General features: G+C 42.0%; 1 protein-coding gene across 2 annotated transcripts in view; it reads right to left on the bottom strand.

Moving 5' to 3' along the window:
- Positions 1-22,374, bottom strand: part of ADCY2 (adenylate cyclase 2) — a 435,394-nt gene extending 413,020 nt beyond the window's left edge. The window contains exons 1-2 of one of the 2 annotated variants that reach the window (XM_007447921.1): positions 22,215-22,374; positions 3,238-3,435 (exon numbers count right to left, since the gene is read on the bottom strand). In XM_007447921.1, coding sequence (XP_007447983.1) covers positions 3,238-3,435; positions 22,215-22,307 — 291 coding nt within the window. In that variant the 5' untranslated portion in view covers positions 22,308-22,374. Of the gene's footprint in view, positions 1-3,237; positions 3,436-3,632; positions 3,663-22,214 lie in introns of those variants that run through there. The other variant, XM_007447922.1, reaches the window with a different exon arrangement.
- Between the last annotated feature and the right edge of the window lie 6 nt (positions 22,375-22,380).

The raw sequence follows: 22,380 nt of genomic DNA, 5'->3' as shown, positions 1-22,380 counted from the left end.
AGGAATGCCCCGCCTGATAGGACTCTGTTTGCCTGGGGGCTTCGGCCAGCAGACTGTCCAAATGCGGTTCACGAAGGATGCTCAGGGCCACGCAGTGTCAGCTCTGTCTACAGAGAGGCTGAGACCGACAGTCAGCCACGCAGGCAGCACATGAGGAGTACCAGTCAAAACCCCGGACACACAAGGCTCTGCTGACCCTCACAGGCAGGCAGTATTCCCCATGCACAGCGCTACATGTTGTAGCCAGGAGGGCAGGGCTGTCGTGTGACTCCCCACAGAGGGAACAATGGAGGCTTTAGAACTGGCAGTTCTCCTGAATACTTCCCGTGGCTGATGCTAATCTGCATTCTTTCTTTGTAAGAGACCATAACCATGAGTATTACAGCTTTCAGTGAGTTCTGTGAGTCCTTCTAGCAAGCGATTAAGCCTCAGGGTGGCCTTGGGACCCCCGAAATTGCCCTTGACGTCAGCGGTGAGGGGCCCTGTGTGGACTGTCCCTGTCAGTGCAGCAGGTGGTCTCCTGCAACCCCTCACAACAATACTGTTCACGGAAACACCTTCTAGTGGGAACCATTCCTTGAGCTCACTTCCTCAAGCACACTGAGCCTATTCTAACACTTCTGGAAGGTCAGCATTCAGTGAGGGGCCTGCATCTGTGGTGCTGATACAAAAAGAGGCCAGAAAGTAAACCTGGGGTCAATCTGGCAGAATAACTACATTTCAAGTCCCCTGCTGAAGGGGCAGGAGTAGCCAGGAGTGCTGGGCAGGATTTCAAGTTCCAGTGGAGGCACAGGGCCCAAAGCACCCCTCTTCCGGCAAGAGGTGTGAGCAGCCCTCCAGCATGAGGCGTGCACCCTGCCCAAGCCCCCGGCTTAGAAACAGTGGCCAGAAAGAGCCGCAACCGCCGAGCCTGGCTGTGGCCTTTTCTGAGCACCAGGCACACACAGCTGTGCTCCTACAAGCCTGCCCAGGCCACCTGCCACATTGACAGGGCTGAGGCTCCACGCAGGAGCTCTCTCTGCCCAGGGCCCTGGTGGCATGAGGGTTAGGGTGGGATCACGGGTCCGGGGATGAAGACTCCCAGTTCAACTTAAAGTCGGAAACAACAACGTCAAAGCTGATGCCAAGAAAGTGAGCCAACCAACTCAACACCTGAGGAATCAATCTGGAAAAAATGGAAGTAAAATGACTGTGAGATAGGTATGTTTAAGATGCTTAGAGAGATCTTGTACAAGTGGGCAGATAGCAGCAATAAAAGCAAAGTGTATGTTATAAAACCAACAGATAAGTGAAAACGGAATAAGTGGATACACATGAACACACAAATCCAACAACAACAAATCTGAAAGTGAAAAACTACAGTCATCCACTAAGGAAAGCACTGCACAAGCAGCTCTGGGTGCTCCAACTAGCAGAGAATGCTCAGAGGTGCGAAGACACAACAGCCGATGATGGTCAAATCCAGCCCCCCGACCCAGGAAGGAGTTTATATTCTTGCAGGGGAGACAGTTGATTAACAAAGAGAGGGGTATGTCACGTGCTCTGAGGTGCTGTAGATCATCATGAGTGCTATAGAAAAACAAGAAAGATGGGGGGTGGCCCGGTGGGGTGGCAGCTGGACATCTGGGGAGGCTGCTGTGGGAAGGGGCTCGATGAGGTTAATGAAAGTAACACTAGAGCTTTCACCGAACATGACAAACTGATTCCGTAATTCACATGGAAAAGTAAGGTCAGAGAATTCTGAACAAAAGGAAACCGCCGTTACAGATAGTAAAGCTTCTTCTAAAACTATTTTATTAAAACAAGGTGGCTCTGGTGCTAGGAGAGGCCACTGGGTCCACGCCACAGAAAGCAAATGACGCTCTTAACTGGTTTTCTGTTTCTGTCCACGTGCACTGGTGTGAAGGCGGAGGGACCTCGGGCCACGCATGCCGTCGATGGCAGCTGGGTGAGGGCATGTGAAGGACAAAGGGGGGGGCAGAGCGGGGGAAGGAGCTGGCCGGAGAGTGGAGGCAGGGGTGGGGGGGGTGCCCAGCCCTGCAAGAGGCTTGAACGGGGGCGTGAGGAGACGGCCAGGGGAGCTTTCCTGAGCACTGGGGCCTCTTCGGGGAGCTGAAGGAGAGGAAAGGCACTGTTTCCACCTGTGCTCACCATCACAGCATCCTTTAGAGCCAGAGGGACCAACCCGAGTTTACTTCGTCCAGCCTCTTCCTTTGCAGAAGAAACCGAGGCCCAAAGAGGCTGAGGTCACGGGACAGAATTCTCTGGAAACCTCATCCTTGGGCTCACCCAGCGCTCTCTCACCTCAGGCATGTCAACCCTTTTGTGCGTTCCCATCTTGAATCTCTCTTCTCCATTGGCCTCCACAGCAATTCACCCTCCCTGGGCCTCATGTCCTAATGACCTCTCCTCTATCCATCTGTGGTTCCTGTTTCTCTCCTACCCCAGGCTCTTGAGTCGCCACCAACTCAGGGACAGCCCTTGGTGCTCAGTTTCATCTCTCCCTGGAGGGCGACAGAACCCCTTGGCTTCCGTCACAAATTTGAAGCTAGTACCTAGCACACCCCCATCTGCAGCCCACACCTGCGCCCTGGACGACCCAGCACTTGACCAAGCAGTCAGCAGGCTACAGCCTTGTGGCAGCAGTACGTGGGGAAAAGCCCATTAGACTACGTTCTCCTAAAGATCTAACATCCTCCAGACATAGCCATTTTCTAAGTCAAGAGCCTCCCCAGTTTCAAGATGAAGAACTATGGGTCTCCCATTGCTATGACGTTATCACGTTGATACAAAGTCAGTATCACAGCCATCTGTCTGTAAGAAGGGAGATCCAGTCACTGAGAAAGAGTTCAAGGGCAATGACCAGTCTTTGAGACTTAGAGGCACAAAGTGAGGCTCCAGTCCCAGAGGGATTCCAGAATAATGGGAAACTCAGGGGTTAGAGGAGAATGGAGCTACCAAGACCAAGTGGTGAGAGGTGTAAACGCAGACTTAGCCATCAGAAGAAACACGTGACCAGGTGAGCCCAGGCAGCACCCCAATGGCCAGCAGGTCTGAGGAGTTCAAACGGGTGCTGAGTGACTTCATTATGGGGACATGCCTGAGACAGCTGTTTCAGAAGACTTCCTTCTCAGCTATTGGTCTCCTGTTTACAGTTTAGGGCCAAGTTGACAGAACTTGGTATATTACAGATCAAAGCACAGAAAAACAAACACAAAGGGCATTTCAACACCTTACCTGGTCCCAGGGAGACACGGTGCCTCCAAAACACATGAACAAGTAGCCCATGGCCACGAGACAAATCCATATCACCAAAGAAAAAAGGCGGAGTAGCTTCTTAAACACTGACTCGATGCACACGAGGATGAAGATAGCAAAGAAAATCGCCAGGGCAGTCGGAACTGTTATTAAAAATGCCACGTGGTCTTCAACTTCCTAAGGAGAGAAAAAAAATATTGCAAAGGTACAATTTAGAAAACCCGTGGTACCCATGACTTGTTATCAAAATGTTATCAACGTTAATCAGTGTCGAAATATATCAGGTTTTAAAAGTGATTTCAGAAGTAAAACAGTTTGAACTTTTGAAAATTTAAGTTTCTTATTAAATAACCATGTTTTTCTATATAAATAACCCAGTATTGGATATTTAAATAATGCAAAACAGCCATCCCATCAAATTCAAATTTTCCCTGGTAAATAGAGAAATGGATTTCATTCAAAAGTGAATGCAAGAACACAGAAGGTACGGATAAAATAAGACAACCAACTTCACTGCCTGCACCAGAGGATCAGAAATACCCCAACTGTAGGAAATTAAGGCCTCCAAATGGATTTGAAATGTTTTATTTAAATAAAACCTAAAAACTATCTCAGGCTCTCAAGGGAGAAGTTTTTCTTTTATGTTAATTATGCAATTAATGTTTTAACGGGAACACAGGTTAATAGAAAAGGGTCTAGAAGATGAGAGAGCGGGAAATACTTAGAAGAATGTGTCAGTTTGCTAGTTTCCTTCCCCACCTCTCTTGGGCTCCAGTAGCAAAAAGAAAATGGACATTTATTATTGGCCTCTTACTAATGTATTTTTTAAAAATCCACATTTGCACACTAATACTCATTTTCTATTTATCTCTTTCTAGTCACACACCCCCTTAAAGGCACACTATAACTATTCTATACAATTTCACACAATGTAATAGACATCATACTTCCTTTGATTATCCAAGCCTGGATTTAGGCTTTAGCTTCTCCAAACATTATGCTGGAACCTTGCTCTGAACAGCACACACTATGGGATGGAACACAGTTTAAGATATTTAATCCTCACCCAATATATTTAGTTGGTGAAATACTCAAAGGAGTTTCAATCAAAAACCCATATGGCCGCAGTCCTAAGAACTTCCACTGAGGTTTTAGCATATTAAAAGTTACAGTACAATCTGGCACGTACGGGGTGGGTCTTTCAAATACCAGAGCCTGGGGAAGCCTTCACCTTATCTGGTTGGTACAGGGTTCACTCCGTGCCACGAGCATCTCTAACTTCACCCTGGAGATGCCCCACCCCCGCGCCCCCTTCAGATATCAGACCATAACCACAGGGAGAGCGGGAAGCAAAGCAGATCAGCCAAGATCAAGGTGCGGCCAGTCCTTGAAGGGCCAAAAGAATCTGTTTCCACAACAGCCAGGAAACAGAAGGATCCAAAGGGATGTTCTTATAATCTCCCGTCATTGCTATTTTGGGCCACGATTAAGTGCCTAATTGTACTCTTACCCTCAGACACATGTTCCAATCATTGCAAAAAGGTGTCAGGTATCCACCAGTGCTCCCCAGCACATAGGCACCATGGGTCGAGGTACACAGGGACCCGACAGCCTGTCTTCTGAAGACATCAAATTTGAGACCACAATTGCTACACACATGGAGCCGTGAAAACCGATTTCATTTTAAACCTTCCCAAATGAAGTTAACTGAGCTGTGGACAGAAAGCTAACCAGTAAACAACCAGGACAGCTGTTTTCCTGGTGTGGCTTTTCACTCACTTCATTAACCCAGTAGGGAAGAAACAATCATTGACTTTATTGGCTCTGATTTCTCCAGAAAGACTGAAAATGGTGTGAAAATATGCGTGACTGTCTAGTGAAAATTAGGTAAAGGAACAGAAAGTCTGTGATTGTGAGTCCTTCCAGGAAGAGGCGGACAAAGTACACTACCTGTAGGAGCTTTTCCTGTGCTTCTCTTTTTAAAAGATACAACGGTAATCAGTTGAAGACCCAATGCCTTACTGAGCTGGGTACATTATGTAATAAGACTTGATACACGGGTTTTGGTTTTAAATATTGGAGTCTCTATGTCACATTTTTTCTTTTTTTTTTTTAACTATCAGCGTCTTGATCACTGAGAAGTGACTAGTCTGGGCCTCAGGTGACCTCTTCACTGGGCACAGAGGACACAGAGCCTGTGTCCCCTAATATTTTTACGGGCCCACAGAAATGTTTTAATTTCTTTCAAAATCAGAACAATAACAACCAAAAAACCCAAGATTCTAAGCTCAGAGGTTACATACATCTCCATGCTAACCCAGCATAAACTATGATTGTGAATACACTTTTAGGGAGGAGGGCGTGGAGAAAAGCCCTAAGTCCCTCCGTTGTAATCCGATCCGAGGGGCTGGTACCCCTGCTCACCAGATGCGTGGCATTCCCTGGTCCATCCCACACACCAGAGAAGGAACACCAGCTTCAAGCAGTGTCCCCAGCCTAGGTTGGGGGAACCAGATTCCCAGATGGCCAATGGCTTAAGACGGTCAGCCACTGCTCACAAGGCCAGTGGCCCTGACCATTGCAAAACCTGAGCCCACTGAAGAACCTGGGCTCTTCCAGAAAGAGAACAGCCACCAATTTATTCTGCATTTGCCTTTTGAAGTCTAACTCCAAACACCTTAATATGGACTTCTAAATAGAATCTTTTATAAGGTTGTCAAGGAAAAAAAACAGAACAGTATTCATTAAGAATGTATAAGCTTATAAACCACATTCTTTCCTAACCCCGCATCTGAATCATGCGTTTTTCTTAAGGCTAATAAGTAAATGAAACAGCGGAACGCCCTCAGACCTTGAATTACACGGGCCTCCCCCGTCCTTTATTCCGGCCCCAGTGGACAGGAAGATGAATGAAGCCACTACAGCTCCCCCGTGGCTGCTTCCTTAGGAGCTACTTGAGTTTTCAAAACTTCAGAGTATAAAACAAATAGAGTAGCTCAAAATAAAGTGAACAAAAACAGTGAAAACATTGTCAATCTAAACTAAATATGTTTATATATCCTCACCCCTCCTCCCTTCGTGGAAAAAAAATTTACCATGTAATGTAAACTAAATGAAATGTACTAAAATGTCTTTATTAGTACTAAAATGTGTGAAAATGCCTTTAAGATGTCTTTAAAAAGATTTTTTAAATTTACCATACAATGCAAACTAAATAAAATGTGCTAAAATGCCTTTAAAAGAGATCTTGAGCATGGTATTACCTACTAGCATGATAATGGGCTCCTATGTCTCCTGGACCGTTTCATGCTTTTCTGTTCAATGCATTTTGGGGTAATTTGGGATCACTTCTAATTGCCAAGCCTATTAAACACCCATCATTTTTATTTATTATGTGATAACTGTTTTGTTTCTTGGAGGCTTTCCATGGAGCAACAGATTATCTGTATGTTCATTCTTTTCCATGTGTATTTTTCATTTTTTGTTAAACAGTACTGTTCTTCTTTTAGATGGTAAAGGACAGTCTAATGTAAAATACTTTCCTATAAAAAGGATATTTTAGTGAAGTGCTTTGAAGTCTAACAGACTGAAGGTAGAAACCAATTTCCATCACTAACTGTAACTCAGAGTGAGCACAGGGCCTCCCTAAGTCCCTGTTTCTTCACATGAACAGAACTACAGACACTGCATGGCTGGCGGGGTTGAGTACATCACTGGTGCACCATAAATGAGATTATTATCGTGGTGACCATCACTCCCTCTTTCCTGCAAATCTGAGTACTTTCCACCAATGCTAGTCTGACTATTCCTTATTGAAATGATGACAATTTTCCATTCTAAATGATTATGTATTTGATTACCACAAATTAATCTGAAGGGTTGTCACTGTGCAAAAAGAAATCAGCCTTTAGCTATGATACACATTTGCCTTTAAGTATATGTGTCACATAATATATATGTGTGTGTTGTGTGTGTGTGATACATGATAGAAAATATATTTTTTAATTCTTTCCCACATACATAGTCATACTCCATTTTACCATGAGGTGTGAAAGGAATAAATAAAAATTCTAACTAAAATATTCTATAAAACTGATGAAATAAATCAAAGATGATCTCAATAAATATTCCATGTAAATAAATAGGAAGATATTCCATGTACGTAAATAGGAAGACAGTATTGTCAAGATGTCAGTTCTTTCCAAATTAATCTATAGGTTCAATGCAATGGCAATCGAAATCACAGCAAGTTAATTTTGTAGATATCAACACACTGATTCTAAAGTTTAAACGAAGAGGCAAAAGCCCCAGAATAGCCAACGTGATGTTGAAGGAGAAGAATAAAGTTGGAGGACCCACACTGCCTGATTTCAAGACTTAGCACAAAGCAACCATAATCAGGACAGAGTGGTAACGCAGAAGAGACAAATAGCTCAACGGACTGGAAAGACCCACATTAATGTAGTCAACTGATGTTGACAAAGGCGCAAAGACAATTAAATAGAGAAAGGATAGAACAACTAAATAGATACCCACACGAAAATATGAATCTAGATACATACTTTACACCTTTCACAAAAAACTCAAAATGGATCACAGATCTAAATGTAAAACGCAAAATAATTGTGAAAAATTTTGAAAGTCTTCCCAAGAGCAAACTTGTGTTGTGCAGTAAAAGTGGTGCCCAGAGGGAAATTGTTCATCTTAAAAGTTGAGCTGAATTGTCCTACTGTCAATTTGGCTTTGCTGAGAGTCACATTTCTTAGAGCCCCTTTCCCTCCATGGATCTTGGTTAGAGTTGAACAGAAGAGGAATTTGTGCCAGAATTGGGATGGGAAAGTGGAGCAAGTCCCCACCAGAATCCCCTTCCTGGAATACTCCCAGATGAGAGCTGGCCCTCGCAGATGCCTGCACAAGATTTGGGAGGCGGAAGCCAAGTAGCCCCAGGAAGGGCAATGTGCAGAGACATGTGTGGAGAAGCCTGGAGGGGCCCAGCCTGCCCGGCTCTGCCCTGCTCCACGTGCCGCACTCTGACCAAAGCAGCTGGACCAGGCTCCCCACTACATTCCTTCCTGAAAGGGCTCCCTTCGGCGGGTGCACATCCCTGCACGTCCTGATTGACCTAGTGACTCTCCGCTGATCTCAATGCTCCCTGTTGCTGCCAAGCTCCATACTAAGAAAGGAGGCTGAAAACTGGTGAATTAAAGACCCCACTTCAGAAATGTGGAAAAGAACAAAACCCAAAGAAAGTAGAAAGAAGATGCGGTGGTCAGGGACTTTCCAAAATATTCCCTATTTCCTTCTTCTGGGTTCCTTCTGGGTGTACTTTCTGACCTCCTTTGAAGTTCCAAGTAGCCATGCTTTGGCCAAAATAATGTGGACAGAAGTGAAGTGTTTCTCTCCTGGGCAGAGGCATGTAAATGCCAGTGAGAGGTCTCACAGCACTTTCTCTCCACGGTACAAAGATTACAGAAGCATCTGTCATGAGGAGGACACCTACAGCCCAGCCCAGATGAGCAAAAGCTCCCTCCTGGCCCACACTGGCCAGGACGTGTATGCAAGAAGTAAACCTCTGGTGTGGGAGGCAAAATATGAGGTTTGTTTATTAACCCGTCACAACCTATAACATCTTTGCTGATACAAAAATTGGTACCTGAAACACAGTGCTGCCCCAAACCTAAAATATACAGCATTGATAGCTGCTAGGTGGCAGAAGCAGCAAGGAAACTATTATCAGAGACTGAAAAGTAGCAACCCAAGCTACGCAATGGTCCAACATTTGGTCAAAATATATTCCTGTCCTGGAAGGCAAAAGATGCTCTAATAGAATTGTAAGTCTACAGCAGGGCTCAGCGAGCTTCTTTTGTAAGAGCCAGATCATAAATGTTTTAGGCTTCACTGGCTATAAGGTCTCTGTCACACTAAACTGTACCTTAAACACAGTCATAGATCATAGGCAAATGAATGGTCAGGCTATATTCCAATAAAACTTTATTTGAAAAAATAGGCAGTGGGTCAGATTTGGTCCCAGGCCAGAGTTTGTTTGACCCCTACTCTAGAAAGGGCCATCAAACACAATGTTACAAGTGTGGGTGTGTTGCTGCTCACTGCATTTGTTAAGGTACAAGAAAAATACAAGCTCAGAAAATAACTGATTGGTTGTAAGGAGGGATGAAAGGGAGGCAGAATTCTATGGATTTGTCAGAGGAAGAGGAAAATGCTTCTCAGTCTGAACCAGTAAATGACAGAACTTGGGTCCTAGAGTGATTAAAACCCAGCCATGTGCAGAAAAAATAAAATAAAACCTACTGTTGAAGACGGAATGGATTAAGGTGCTTCAGACTAAAGCCCAACTAAAAGTATGGTGCCAGCAAATTCTTTCAACTGAACAAAAAGGCGCAGGGAAAAGCAAACCAGAAATTGTGTTTCCCAAACAGGCTCAAAGCATATGCACAGACTGATAGAGAGAGGGAGTGACAGAAAGACTGAGAGACAGATGGAGTGAAAAGGCAGAGAAATATAGCAAATCACAGAAGTATGTCTTGAAAAGAACATGACCTTTGACACCGGGAGATGAGTGAAATTAAACAGAGAAGAATTCAAAGAAGTTTTGAAAGATCTGTGTTTCCAAAAGAAATGTCAATGTGAACTTTTGCTGTTCTAGACAAAGGAAATTTGGGGTTCTCTATCTATGGCAAGAAAGAGGTGGAGAAAATTGCTCAGCCCCCAAGAAGGAAATATTCCCCCAAAATCAATCCAGCTGTGGTCAAAACGATGGCCAATAAGGAAGAACCTCCCCAGTGGAGGGTTCTGATGTCACAGGAAATAATAGACAGGGGTCTATTTCCAGGACAAGAGTCTGGATCTAATGAAGAAGCAATCCCCATCCCCAGGGCCAGGGACCCTCAAACTGTCTGCCCAGGGGAATTTATAATTGGTATGACCAGAGATTAATGAATGTGTGTCATTCTCCCCTTGGGATAATGGGAGAGTTTTGTGGCTAACCTTTGTGCACTGGGTGGCTGAGTGGATGGTTGATAACGTCTTCTTAGTCCACAGGTCTCCAGATCAAAAGAAGCCACAGGAGGGATAAATCAGGAGCTTGGGATGAATACACATACACCACTATATATAAGATAAATAACCAACAAGGACCTACTGCATAGCACAGGGAACTCTACTCAATATTCTGTAATAACCTATGTAAGAAAAGAATCTAAAAAAGAATGAATATATATATATGTGGAATCTAAAATATGACATAAATGAACCTATCTATGAAACAGAAACAAAATCAAGGATATAGAGAATAGACTGGTGGTTGCCAAGGGGGAGAGGGTTGGGAGAGGGTAGGAGTGGGATTTGGGGATTAGCAGATGCAAACTGGTACATACAGAAAACAACAAGGTCCTCCTGTAGAGCACAGGGAACTATACTGTATTCAATATCCTGTGATAAGCCATAATGGAAAAGAATATAAAAAAGAATATATATATATATATATATATATATATATATATATAACTGAATTACTTTGCTGTATACCTGAAACTAACACAACATTATAAATCAGCTATACTCCAACAAAACTTAAAAAAAAAGAAGCCACATTCAGGCTTCATGTGAAATGACTGCTCAGCATTCCCTTTGAACAAACTAGTGCCCTTCATTCACAGATCCTAGACTCTGAGCTTCTTGCCATTAGTGGATGGAACTTTGGAGTGGTCTCTCTTGAGAAAGGCATGTATGTATTTTCTTAAGGAAGGAGTAAACTAAATGTCTGGTGACCATGTAGGTGCACTGTGGTAGTAATAGCACTGTTAAACATTCTAGTTCACCTCTCTGTTATGGTTATGCTTTTGTCAGCAAAACTGGCTGCACTAATTCCCTTCCCTATATCCAAGCCCTTATGTAATTCTCTCCTACACTGACTCTGGCCCTGGCCATGTGACTCTCTTTGGACAATTTGACAACAGTTGCATGAAACAAAGACGTGAAAATACTTAGGTACTGGGGCTTGCCCTCTTCCTCATTGATCTTTAGAACCCTACATGCAAAGTAGCTCAGGCTAGTTTGCTAAACGAGCCCAGTGACTCGGTCACCCTACCCAACATTCCTGGCTGACAGCCTGCCAACTGGCCTCATATGTCAATGAGGACGCCTTAGATGATCCAGCTACCAAATGACACACCAGCTGCCAGCTGACCACACAAACAAAAGAGAGACCAGCAGAGATCAATTGAATAGCTAAAACGAAGAGATGACTCACAGAATTGTGAGCCAAATAAAATAGTTATTCCAATCTGTTAATTCTGGAGGCGGTTTGTTACGCAGAACAAGCTAACGGATGCATCCTCCTTGTAGGCACACGGGAATTTGATGTGCTATATAAGGTACTGTGGTAGACTGTATTTCCCACAAATGGGGGCCATAATACATCCCAACCCATATGTGACTGGCACTCCTCTCATCAAGTGAGGTTCTATGCCCTCCTCAACTGAACCTGGGCAGTTCTTTGTGACCATGATGGAAGTGGTGTTATCTGACTTCAGAGACAGGATTATAAGGATGCCATGCACTTCCACTTGATTCTTAGAGGATGATCATTCTTGGAACCCAGCAACTATACTGTGAAGAAGTCAAGTAACCATGTGGAGAGGCATGTGAAGGTGTTCCAGCCAACAGTCCCAGTTGAGTTACAGCTACCAGCCAGCAATGACCACTAGACATGCAAGTGAGCAAGCCTCCAAGGACTCCAGTTCTCAGCCTTTAAGTCATCCCAATTGACACATGGAGCAGGGATGAGCTGCCATTGCCAAACCTGCCCAAGTTGCTGATTCAGGAGGAAAATAAATGATGTTGATGTTTTCAACCGCTAAGTTTTCTGGGGGGTTTTATGCAGCAAAAGATAACTAGGGTACTTACTTTGGTCAATGAAAAATGAATAAAAGTGATGTGTCACTTCCATGTGGAAGATGTCAATTGCCAGAGAGTGAAGCACTCTTTTCCTCCCTAGTATAGCAATCAAGGAAGGAAGGATACTGTGGGATGCAACTTCCTTCATTCTAAATCTCTGAGTGACTGGTGTGAGAGAATTCCTCTGCTGACTCAAATTTACTGTGCAGCCTGAACAAAATATAAACCTTTACTGTGTTAAGCTATTAAGATTTTGGAGCTGTCTGTTTCCATAGCATATTCTAATATGTTCTGATTGACACAAGAGGTAATAAAGATAGAAAGCAAAAATGCAAATGTTTTGTCTTAATGTATGTTAAGACAAAACATACATCTGATGAGATTAAGTAAAAAAAGAAAGCACCTAAAAATAACACTATAAATAAAACCCGAAGATATAGTATATGTAAAGTGTACAAACGAGAACAGTATTATCACATATATGCCATTAAACTTGAGAATTGGGACAAAATGCAAAGATTCCTAGAAAAGTCTTATTGAAACTGACTTGACAAGTAAAGTTAGAAATATTATAATCCTATTACTATCAAAGATACTGAAGCAGAAATTTTAAAAATCTCTCTACAAAGAAAGCAACAAACCCATGTGGTTTTCTAAGCAAATTCTATCAACTCTAACATAATGAAAACTTTTAGAAAACTAAAAATGAAGGCATATTCCGTGATTTATTTTATAAGACCAGAAAAACTTATAAAAGAAAAATGACAATTTGATAAAGAAAAATTCCAAACTCGTTTCACCAAAGAATATGCTTGCAAAATTCTTAAACAAAATGTTAGTACTTCATATCCAACATTTTATAAGAGATATCATAAAAACTGTGTTTGTATCAGGAATATAAAAATTGTTCATTAATAGAAAATTATTATCCATTACTTTGACATTAAAAAACAACAAAAAATCCTATAATTATCTCAATTTGGTAAAACTCAACACCCAATCACGTTTAAACTTTTTTTATAAATTAGAACAAAAGGGAATCTCAAAGGATATCTATAAAAATCTGTAACCAACATCATCCTAAGTGGATAAACTATGAAGGAATTCTATTTAAAACTAGGAAAAAGGGTAAGGATACCCTCAATCACAAGTTCTGTCAATAACACATTAGACTTTCTAGCCACTATAATAATACAAGAAAAAGAAATGAAATGCCTTAGGATTGGACAAAAGGAAATAAAACTCTCATTATTTGCAGATGATATGATTGTCTATGTAGAGAACCTGAAAGAATCTGCATTTCAGTTACCAGTAATAAAAAGGATATGATAAGTTGTGTAGCTATAAAATAATATCCAAAATTATATTCTTTTACATCATCAACAAAAGAGTAGAAATTCGTAATTTTTAAAATATCATTTACAGTAAGCAATAAAATACAAAATATCTTTTGGTACTTAGGAGTAAGAACAGCCTATAGAAAATTGTAAAACATTACTGAAGCACATAAATTGAGAGATGGCCCATGTTCATGGATAGAAAAATTTAATATCATAAAATATCAATTATCAGCAATGAATCAATAGATTAAATATAACACTAACAAAATCCCACTTGAGTTTTTTCATATTGAGGTTAAAATAAGTTGATTGTAAAATTTATATGGAAGAACAAAAATTCAATAATAACCAAGAAACTTTTCAAAGAGTTGACTGTCACTTCCCTTGCCCAATATAAATATGCATTATAAAGCTTAGTAATTATACTCTGTGTGTGTGTGTATTAAAAAAGAACAAAGGGCTTCCCTGGTGGTGCAGTGGTTGAGAGTCCGCCTGCCGATGCAGGGGACACAGGTTCGTGCCCCGGTCCGGGAAGAACCCACATGCCACGGAGCAGCTAGTCCCGTGAGCCATGGCCACTGAGCCTGTGTGTCCATAGCCTGTGCTCTGCAACAGGAGAGGCCACAACAGTGAGAGGCCCGCGTACCACACACAAAAAAAATAATAAAGAACAAAACTTAACCAATGGAAGAGAAAAGATAGCCTATAACAAATGACTCATATATGCAATTTTGATTTATAACAGATTTTGGGAAAGAAGTAACTAAAATGAATCAGTAAAAATTGATTCTCCACAAGAAAAAAAATATGTAAATGGACCTCGATCACCACTTTATACCATACATATACCACATGATATATATATAGGGTATGTATGATAAAATGAACAAAAAGAAAAGCAAGAGAATGACAAACAAAAAGTGCAAATGAAGTTTACTTCTGAGGGTAGGTAGGGAAATGGGAGAGGTGCAGTGTAGACTGAAATACATTATTGGGGATATTCTAGTTTGGACTGGGTTCATGGATGTTTAATTTTAGTGTAAATAAACAAGCAAGCCAAATAGATATAAATGAGGATTGAGTCAAGAATCAAAGATTAATCAAATTAATCAAACGATAAACCCCATTCTGTGCACCTAAAGTCCAATTCCGAAGAATATGGATATTATATGTTTGAATTAACTGCAAGTCAATAATGGGAAAGGATTAGATGTTAGATCAACCATATGTGTGAACTATGTTAACATGTCTTCATTATTTCTTTCATTTTTATTCATCTGATCTCTGTATCCTCTGAATTTTTAACATCACATAGCTTTTATTAGTTCTACTAATGCACCAGGTCTAAAACTTCCTGTCCTTCATCATATGCACAGCTCACTAGTAGCTAGAAATCTTAATTATTTTCCCTTTTTTTATAGAGCTTAAAAAATAATACAGTACATTTAAAACACACACAATAATTCAGCATTTGGGGTAAACATGGAATGGAAGCCAGCACCTATGAGCTCTGGCCCATCCTGGCTGTAATATCCCAGCATCACTACATCCGAGGGATGATAAAGGACACTGGTGGAAATTGGGTAGAAATTCTAATCCCAAAACCCTGCAGTCAGGGCTCCCATCACCATGGTGCTGGTCCGCCATCGTCTCCACCAGGAACCTTCTGCAGGGTGGTTACCCTAGACACTTGATTTATTCATAAGATTCTCTCAAACAATAAGCATCATCTTGAGAAGTCTTCTCAAGAATTGCAACGTTCTAAAAAGAAGCTATTGTACTTTATGTTTGTATGTTTCAAATGAAATAAATTATTCATTCAATAGATTTTAATTGAGCTAATACTGAAATTTTCCATTTCAAGCAAAAAGTGACTTGGTTCGACTCTGAGATACAATTGGCCTTATGCGTTCCTAACGGTGGTGGCCCAGGTCTGTATTCTCGTTCTTTCTGTCTTGTCACTGTCGTTCTACAGCCCTGGGCAGAGTCAGAAAACTAGTTGGCGGAGCTGCTTATGGAGTTTTTTAGGCTGAGTATCTCATAACTCTGCCCATCACTCTCTCTCACCTGAAGGTGGCACCTGGGGATGCAAGCATAAGCCTAACTGAAAAGAGGGAGCAAAAATGATTATTTGTAATGTTGCCAGCAACAGATGAACAAATGAAGTCTTCCCCCAAACCTCTCCCGGTTCCCTTCTTTGTGATCTTTATTGTATCTTTATACAAATAGGGCATTGAAGCAACGTTAGCAAAGTCTTAATTTGGCCCAAATGGATCAGACACACAAGCTGACTCAACAATCCTTCTCCCTCCTCCCAAACGCACCTGGTGGCTGCAAACCAGCATTGCCAGATGTGTATCTATTTCCAAGTTTGACACCAGGGAATTGCCTGGTAAATATTATCTTATCACTCTTGTTCATTTTACGTTATATAACATTGTCCAAAGCTAACAAAATTGAAAAAAATATGAAGGCCAATAGCACTGTCAATTTGGCAGAATTTTAGCGCTAGAGAATGGTAACTTGCGTCAAAATATGACTTTAATTAAACTATCTATGCTTCTCCATCTTTTTTTAAGTACCTCAAAGCTATATTCATACTTATCACATAAATAGAAAAACATCCCCTGTTCTTTCATACCCAGGTTTAAAAATTCCAGTACTCATTTAGTTGTCAGCCTGAAATACATCTACAAGGGACCTTGACAAGGAAAACCCCGTGTGCTGCAAGTATAATAATAAAAATGACCTACATTTCTTTTGGGTACGACATGTGCCCAGCTCTGTGCTAAATGTCCACAGGATCCATCTTACTTAGTTCCCAAAAGATCTCCCTGAGTCTGGTTGTGTTATTCATTTTAGTCCACAGCAGATAAATTGTCAGGAACACTAAGTGGCAACACTGAGACCAGATCCAGGCCTAGCGAGAGTTTTATGCTCTTAACAAGAGGCTACACAGTGGGAATGACAGCAGCTAAGGAAAAATGCATCTACCCCCTAAATTATCCATGTTAGTTAAGCACCTGCGATCTGGTTAGCGCTGTATTAAATATGGGGGTGCTAAGTTTCTTCCCTGAAAGAACTAATAATTAGTTGAGGAGACAAGACAAACTGACAAAACCATTCTGCACGTCAGATGACAGTCATGGAGTGGGTAAATTATTTCATGTAACAAATGAGCTTTGCAGGCATCAGAGGCAGCAACCAATACAGATAGGAATGCACAGCACAGGTTGGCCTGTTTAAGCTCAGGAAGGAGAGCTTGAACTTGGATAAGCAACGTGGGGAGGGGGAGGCTTCGAGGAGAGGGGAAGCAGTGGAGGAGAGAGCAAATCTAGAAAGGACCAGATGCAGACACTCTGAGCTCACGGCGTCCAGGCTAACAGACCACTCCAGTATGGACAGGTAAGTGGAAGCGTGTCGAAGATGAGCTGCTTCTGGATGGAATGCCACCCAGAGGGATGCCCATCCCATTGCGGGCCCCAGTAGGCACTCCGTGAATATCAGTGAGGGGAGAATGAGTGAAGTCCAGTGGATCGTACTGATGTCAACATCGAGTTATAGAAGGAATTAGGGTACCAGTGGCTTATGCACAAGCACCTAACCCTGACTGTCCCATCACTAGCAATTCCTGAACAAACAGATCGAAGTAATTAATAGAATCATAAGACAGCTTTACCAAAGTAACAGATCAGCTCTAACAGCGTTATCATCTTTTAAATAGAATGTTTAAGTTAAAAAGTACCAGTAAGTTTCACACAGAGCTCAACAGGAATGGATTTTACAGGCCACAGTATTCATGCCAGGGACTTGGCCAACGAAAGCAAAGTTGCAAATGCACCTGCTGCTTAATGGGAAAACCCTGGGAATATTCAGCATAAAGGAAATAAATGAAGTCTACCCCAATGAGTTAATCATGGGGAAGCATCCCTACAGTTCTTTAACATTAAAAGAGAAAAAAATGGAAATGTAATCCCATCCACAGAATGAAGCTTGAGGACTTTCCTATCAGCATGAAATTTCAAACAAGAAAACTGCTGCTGTGCTAGGATCAGAGCTGGGGATTCTAGATCTGCAGTGATCACCAGCCTAGTTCACCCAGGCAGAGTCAGACACCCAGCACCACAACTGCACCCTCAAAGACAAGAGCCACCGCCTTTGGGTTTCGGTTTCCTCCTCTGTAGCATGAGCACCCGTCCAGCTCTAATACTATGTGACTACGTGTTTTTCACAGCAACAAAGAAAATGCAACTACAGAAGACCCAGTAATGACAACAGTTCCTGAGGGCATACTCTGTGCCAGGCATTCTTCTAAGTGCTTCACGTGTACTGATTGGGACCATCACCTTAGAAGGCAGGTACCATTTCATTTTACAAACAAGAAAACTGGGGCACAGAGAAGTTGAACAATTTGCCCAAGGTCACAGAGATGGAAAGGGACAAAGTCAAAGTGCCAACACACATAGATGCTCTTAACCATTACACTCTGCCTTTTTTAAATGGAGAAGGCAAGGTACCGTGCATATATTTAATTATGCACTTTAATATCCAAAGGATGCTTCCAAATCCTTTCTTGCTAGGCCTCTAAACTGCAACCATCCTTCCTGCAGAAAACTACAGTTTTTCGTTGTCATTTGTTTATACCACAGTTAAATCATAATTAAAGTGACTTATTGAATTACTGGTTGCAAATTACAAATACCTGCCAAGTAAGATTCTCCTGCATGTACAGAGAAATTCGCAGAAAGACGGATCTTTAGCTACCTCCATTCCAATTCCTAAAAGCATGCACTACCCTTCCACCCCCAGAATTAAGAGACTAGAGAAAGTATGCAGAGAATTGCCTGCTCCTTAGAGGAGATGTCAGACATATTTATCTGCCTTCTCCAGCCTTCCACTCCCCAAGAAAAGACTTCTCCCCATTGATCCTTCCACCCACTAGGGGCGCTGAAATAATGTCTGGAAAAATAAAGCCAATTTGTCTCTACAATGATTGGATTCACTTATTCGTTTTGGAAAAATTAGGATTCTTTCTCCATGTATAGAGAAAAGAAACACTCATATATCTGCCCCTAGAAAAAACACCTGATGCTGGAAAACTGATTTGTAATGAAGTACTTATGGTCATTGTTTGAAAGATCTAGAACACCGAATCACAGTAAAAGCAAGAAGGTAGATCATATTCTGTCAAAATCATACATATTACATATTTAATACTGATAAAAGTATATACTCATTTGGATATTATTACCAAACTAAAAAAAAAAAAAGTAAGAAAAACAGAAAAAAAAACTATTTTATTGCAATATCTGACTATTTAAAATTTATGGGAATGAAATTTTTCCATTCCAGTTGAAATATTGACCATCCCTAATCATAAATTTTAACCAAAACAAATCTGGCTGGAGCTAGCTGGTATTTGACAAACTAAAAAATTTATGTCAGCCTTTCCTAACCACGATGGGCAAATTTTGAGAAAAGTTGGCTGATTTTGGACATAATAAATGAGAGAGGATTTGATTCTGAGATGAGGTTTTCATGCATTTAGTAATAAGAACCAGTCCTGGAAAATGAAGCTACCTCATAAGACTTAGAACTTAAAGTTTGGTCTTATTAGTTCCAAGTTTTCTCATGCCAGAGGGTAATTTAATTTTGTTCACCATGCCCAGTACTATCATCAAAAACTTCCATCATAAGCAACAGAAAATATTTTTCCTATTATTAAACAAGATATTAAAATTCAAGACATGCTATCATATGTGCTATTTGTTTCATCTTGATATTTCTTAACAAATATGGGATTAAACCTATTTAATCACTTTTTATGTAGAAAATAGTTAAGCAAGATAGTAAAGTTTCAATTCAGAATTTACTTTTTAAAATATAATAAAAATACTTTGCAGATTACCTAATCTTCATGATCAATGATGCAGATGCATAGATTGACCATAGATTGAAATTAAGTGAAAGCAGATTGTGAATAATGCCAATTAGGGAAATACTAAGTCAAGACAAAGCTTACTTTTTTTCTTTTTAAGAGATATTTCAAGTCACTTCACACAAAGGCAATTACATATACCAAAAAATCACTATGTACTTGGATACTATCAGGATCATCTTGTGATCCAAATGTTCCAGAAAACTACAGATATGCATTCAGAAAGTTACCAGACTTTTTCTACTACAAGAACTGATGGAAGTCTAGTGGAAATCAAAATCAGGCAGATTCATGGGAAAGAAGAATCTGTCCTAGTGATTCCAGTAAAGTGCAGGTAGGTGGAAACCTGGGCAGGCCCCAGGCAGCTATTTCTGTCTCCCAGTGTAGATTTCTGGGAAGCCGAGCTCTGGTCAGTCTGAGAAATGAATTCAACCCACTCTGTGTGCACATGACTCCACGTTAACTCTGTCCCATCTTCCAATGCTCCTAACCTAGCCATCTTTGACTACATGGATGGAGAACATTTTTTGTAAAGTGGAACTGCTGTTTATGCTATTACTAAAAGCAAAATAGAAATGAGCTGTTGTCCAGATCTCAGAACTGTGCCAGTACTTCCTAAGGTCAAGTTGCAGAGACAGTGCCCATTCCTCCCATGCATTTCCCAATGCCAGGCCCAGTAGCCCCAGGAACATTTCTGCACAGCTCATCACCTAGAAGGATTTACAAAGTAGTCAAAGCATAGTTTAGGTAGAGCAAAGGACAGGATCCATTCCACCATCTCTGGACCTCACCCTGGCCTACAGCCATGCCATGGGAAGTGCCTGCTTTGTACTTAAAGTGATTTAGCTGAATGCCAGGAGAGTGTGGGAATGATTGATTTATCAAGAAAAGTAAAGATGCCTGAATAAGCTTTTTAAAAAGATACCACTCCAGCATTTGCACCACGTGAAACGGAACATAAAGGAACTGGGTAAAGAAACACAAAGATCAAAGACAAATTAGAGAAGGGAGCTTTCTGCTGACTGTGCTGAATCCCTGACGACCCATTCAAGAACATCTACGTAGATCAAGGTTTAAAAAATTAGAGATCTGTATGATAGCAAACAAAGTGGTGTGTGTAGGGGAGCATGAACTTCACATTTGTCTTTAAATATATTAATGGTGCTATAAATAGGCCATCACCTGCTCCTTCTTTTCCATTTGGAAGAGAACCAGCCAGAACGGGTTTGAATTACAGATTCAACAGAATCACAAGTAGCAATGTCCTGGCTGCTTTTTCCAGAGGAAAAGGGATGTGTTTTCTTCCCTGCAAGAATGGAAATGAGAAGGAGATGCTTTCAGAGACCCTGCTTGCCAATGAGACTGAGAAGAAGTCTCTCATCAGGTCCTCTTTGGCCCTAAAAAGTGGTGAGAAGAGACAAAGATGCCATTCCAGGGAGCATTCCAGGCTGGTAACAAGGGTGTGAAGACTGCCGTGAACTCACACCCAGAATACAGAATTAAGGTGCTCTCTGCTCTATGTTGTATAATAAAAGACCCACTTGTGATCGGTGGCATCATGATGTTCTATTTACTTTCTAATTTCTATTCTTATCTCATTGAATTCCAGCAGAAGACAACACCTCTTGACTAGTGTGGGGAAAAAGAAAACTTCATTTTTTAAAGAACCCAGATGATAAGTTTTCCCATGCATAATATTTGAGCACCATCTGGCTCAGGATATGAAGAATAAATTGCCAAAAACCAAGGACAGCTATTTTGCACACGTGTTGAAATAAAGCAAACACCCACACCTTTGCTCCGAGGACATGAATATAGGTGTATGTTTATATTCTAAGCTAAAAAGACATCAATCGATGCAGATATCCCCAGATCAACCACTGACCAAAAATATCTCACTGATTAATCAATGCCTGGCACTCGATCTGCACATACATATCATAGGCGTGGTGCAAAAGTTTGAACCACACCAACAGAAAGATCAGTAACAGGAAGCTTACCGCCATCTACAGATTTCTCCTCACCGCTCACGGGAGTGAGCCAAGGATTTCTACTCGAAAAATATAAATTGGCAAAATTGACATCAGCTGTGGAGTTGCATTACGCTCCCAGTGATGAAAGCCAGTTTAATAACCTGTGCAAAACAGTAAACACGACTAACTACCTCTCTAGAAATAGGAAAGCAACGGTCCACGGATGCTTGTTACTTATACACTTGGAGGCTGAAGACTCACAACAGGTCAACACCCCATCTCGCCCTGTCTATGGGACTAAACCATACAGATTTAAAGGCAAATAGGTATAATAATATACTTGTTTTCATTTCTCCTCTCCATTCACCACTTTCCCGAGGCAGGCTTTTTAGAGAGTTAAATAACTAAAACGCCAGCTCAGGGGCTGGGCAGCGGCCTCGCGAAGAGGCGCGAGGCTGATTCGGAGGGGCACAGACCTAGTGGAGCGGCTGTTGCGGCCAGCGGCGCCGAGTGGAAAGCGCTGCGAGTTTGCCAGCGGATGCGCAGAGGTGGAAAGCGCACACCCGGGCCATCCACCCTATGCACACCCCGGCAACTTTATTTTGGGCAGAACCTTACGAGGAAACTTTTCTCTCGCCCTCAGTTCTCGCCCAAGCCAGGTCGGCCGCAGGAGGGGCAGGGCGCCGCGGGCAGAGGGGTAGCCCCGGGCGGGACGCGGCTCGGCGGGTACCTCCCTCTCCTCTCGGGGCCCCGGGGTGCGCGGGCAGGTCCCCCAGGGAGGCCACTCACCAGCCGGAGAGCGAAGAAGACGGCGAGCAGGGCGAGGCAGGCGCCCATGACGATGAGAAGCAGGAAGACGATGAGCGGGTGCTGCTGGCTCATGCGGTAGTACGACTCGTAGAGCCAGTCCCGGGACCGCTGCAGCCCGTCGCCGTCGCCGCCGCCGCCCGCCGCC

The sequence above is a fragment of the Lipotes vexillifer genome, unplaced genomic scaffold (genome assembly GCF_000442215.2).
Source record: "Lipotes vexillifer unplaced genomic scaffold, Lipotes_vexillifer_v1.1 scaffold383, whole genome shotgun sequence".
Lineage (NCBI taxonomy): Eukaryota > Metazoa > Chordata > Mammalia > Artiodactyla > Lipotidae > Lipotes > Lipotes vexillifer.
Note: the sequence above shows the minus strand (reverse complement) of the source record. Positions and strands in the feature narration are given on the sequence as shown.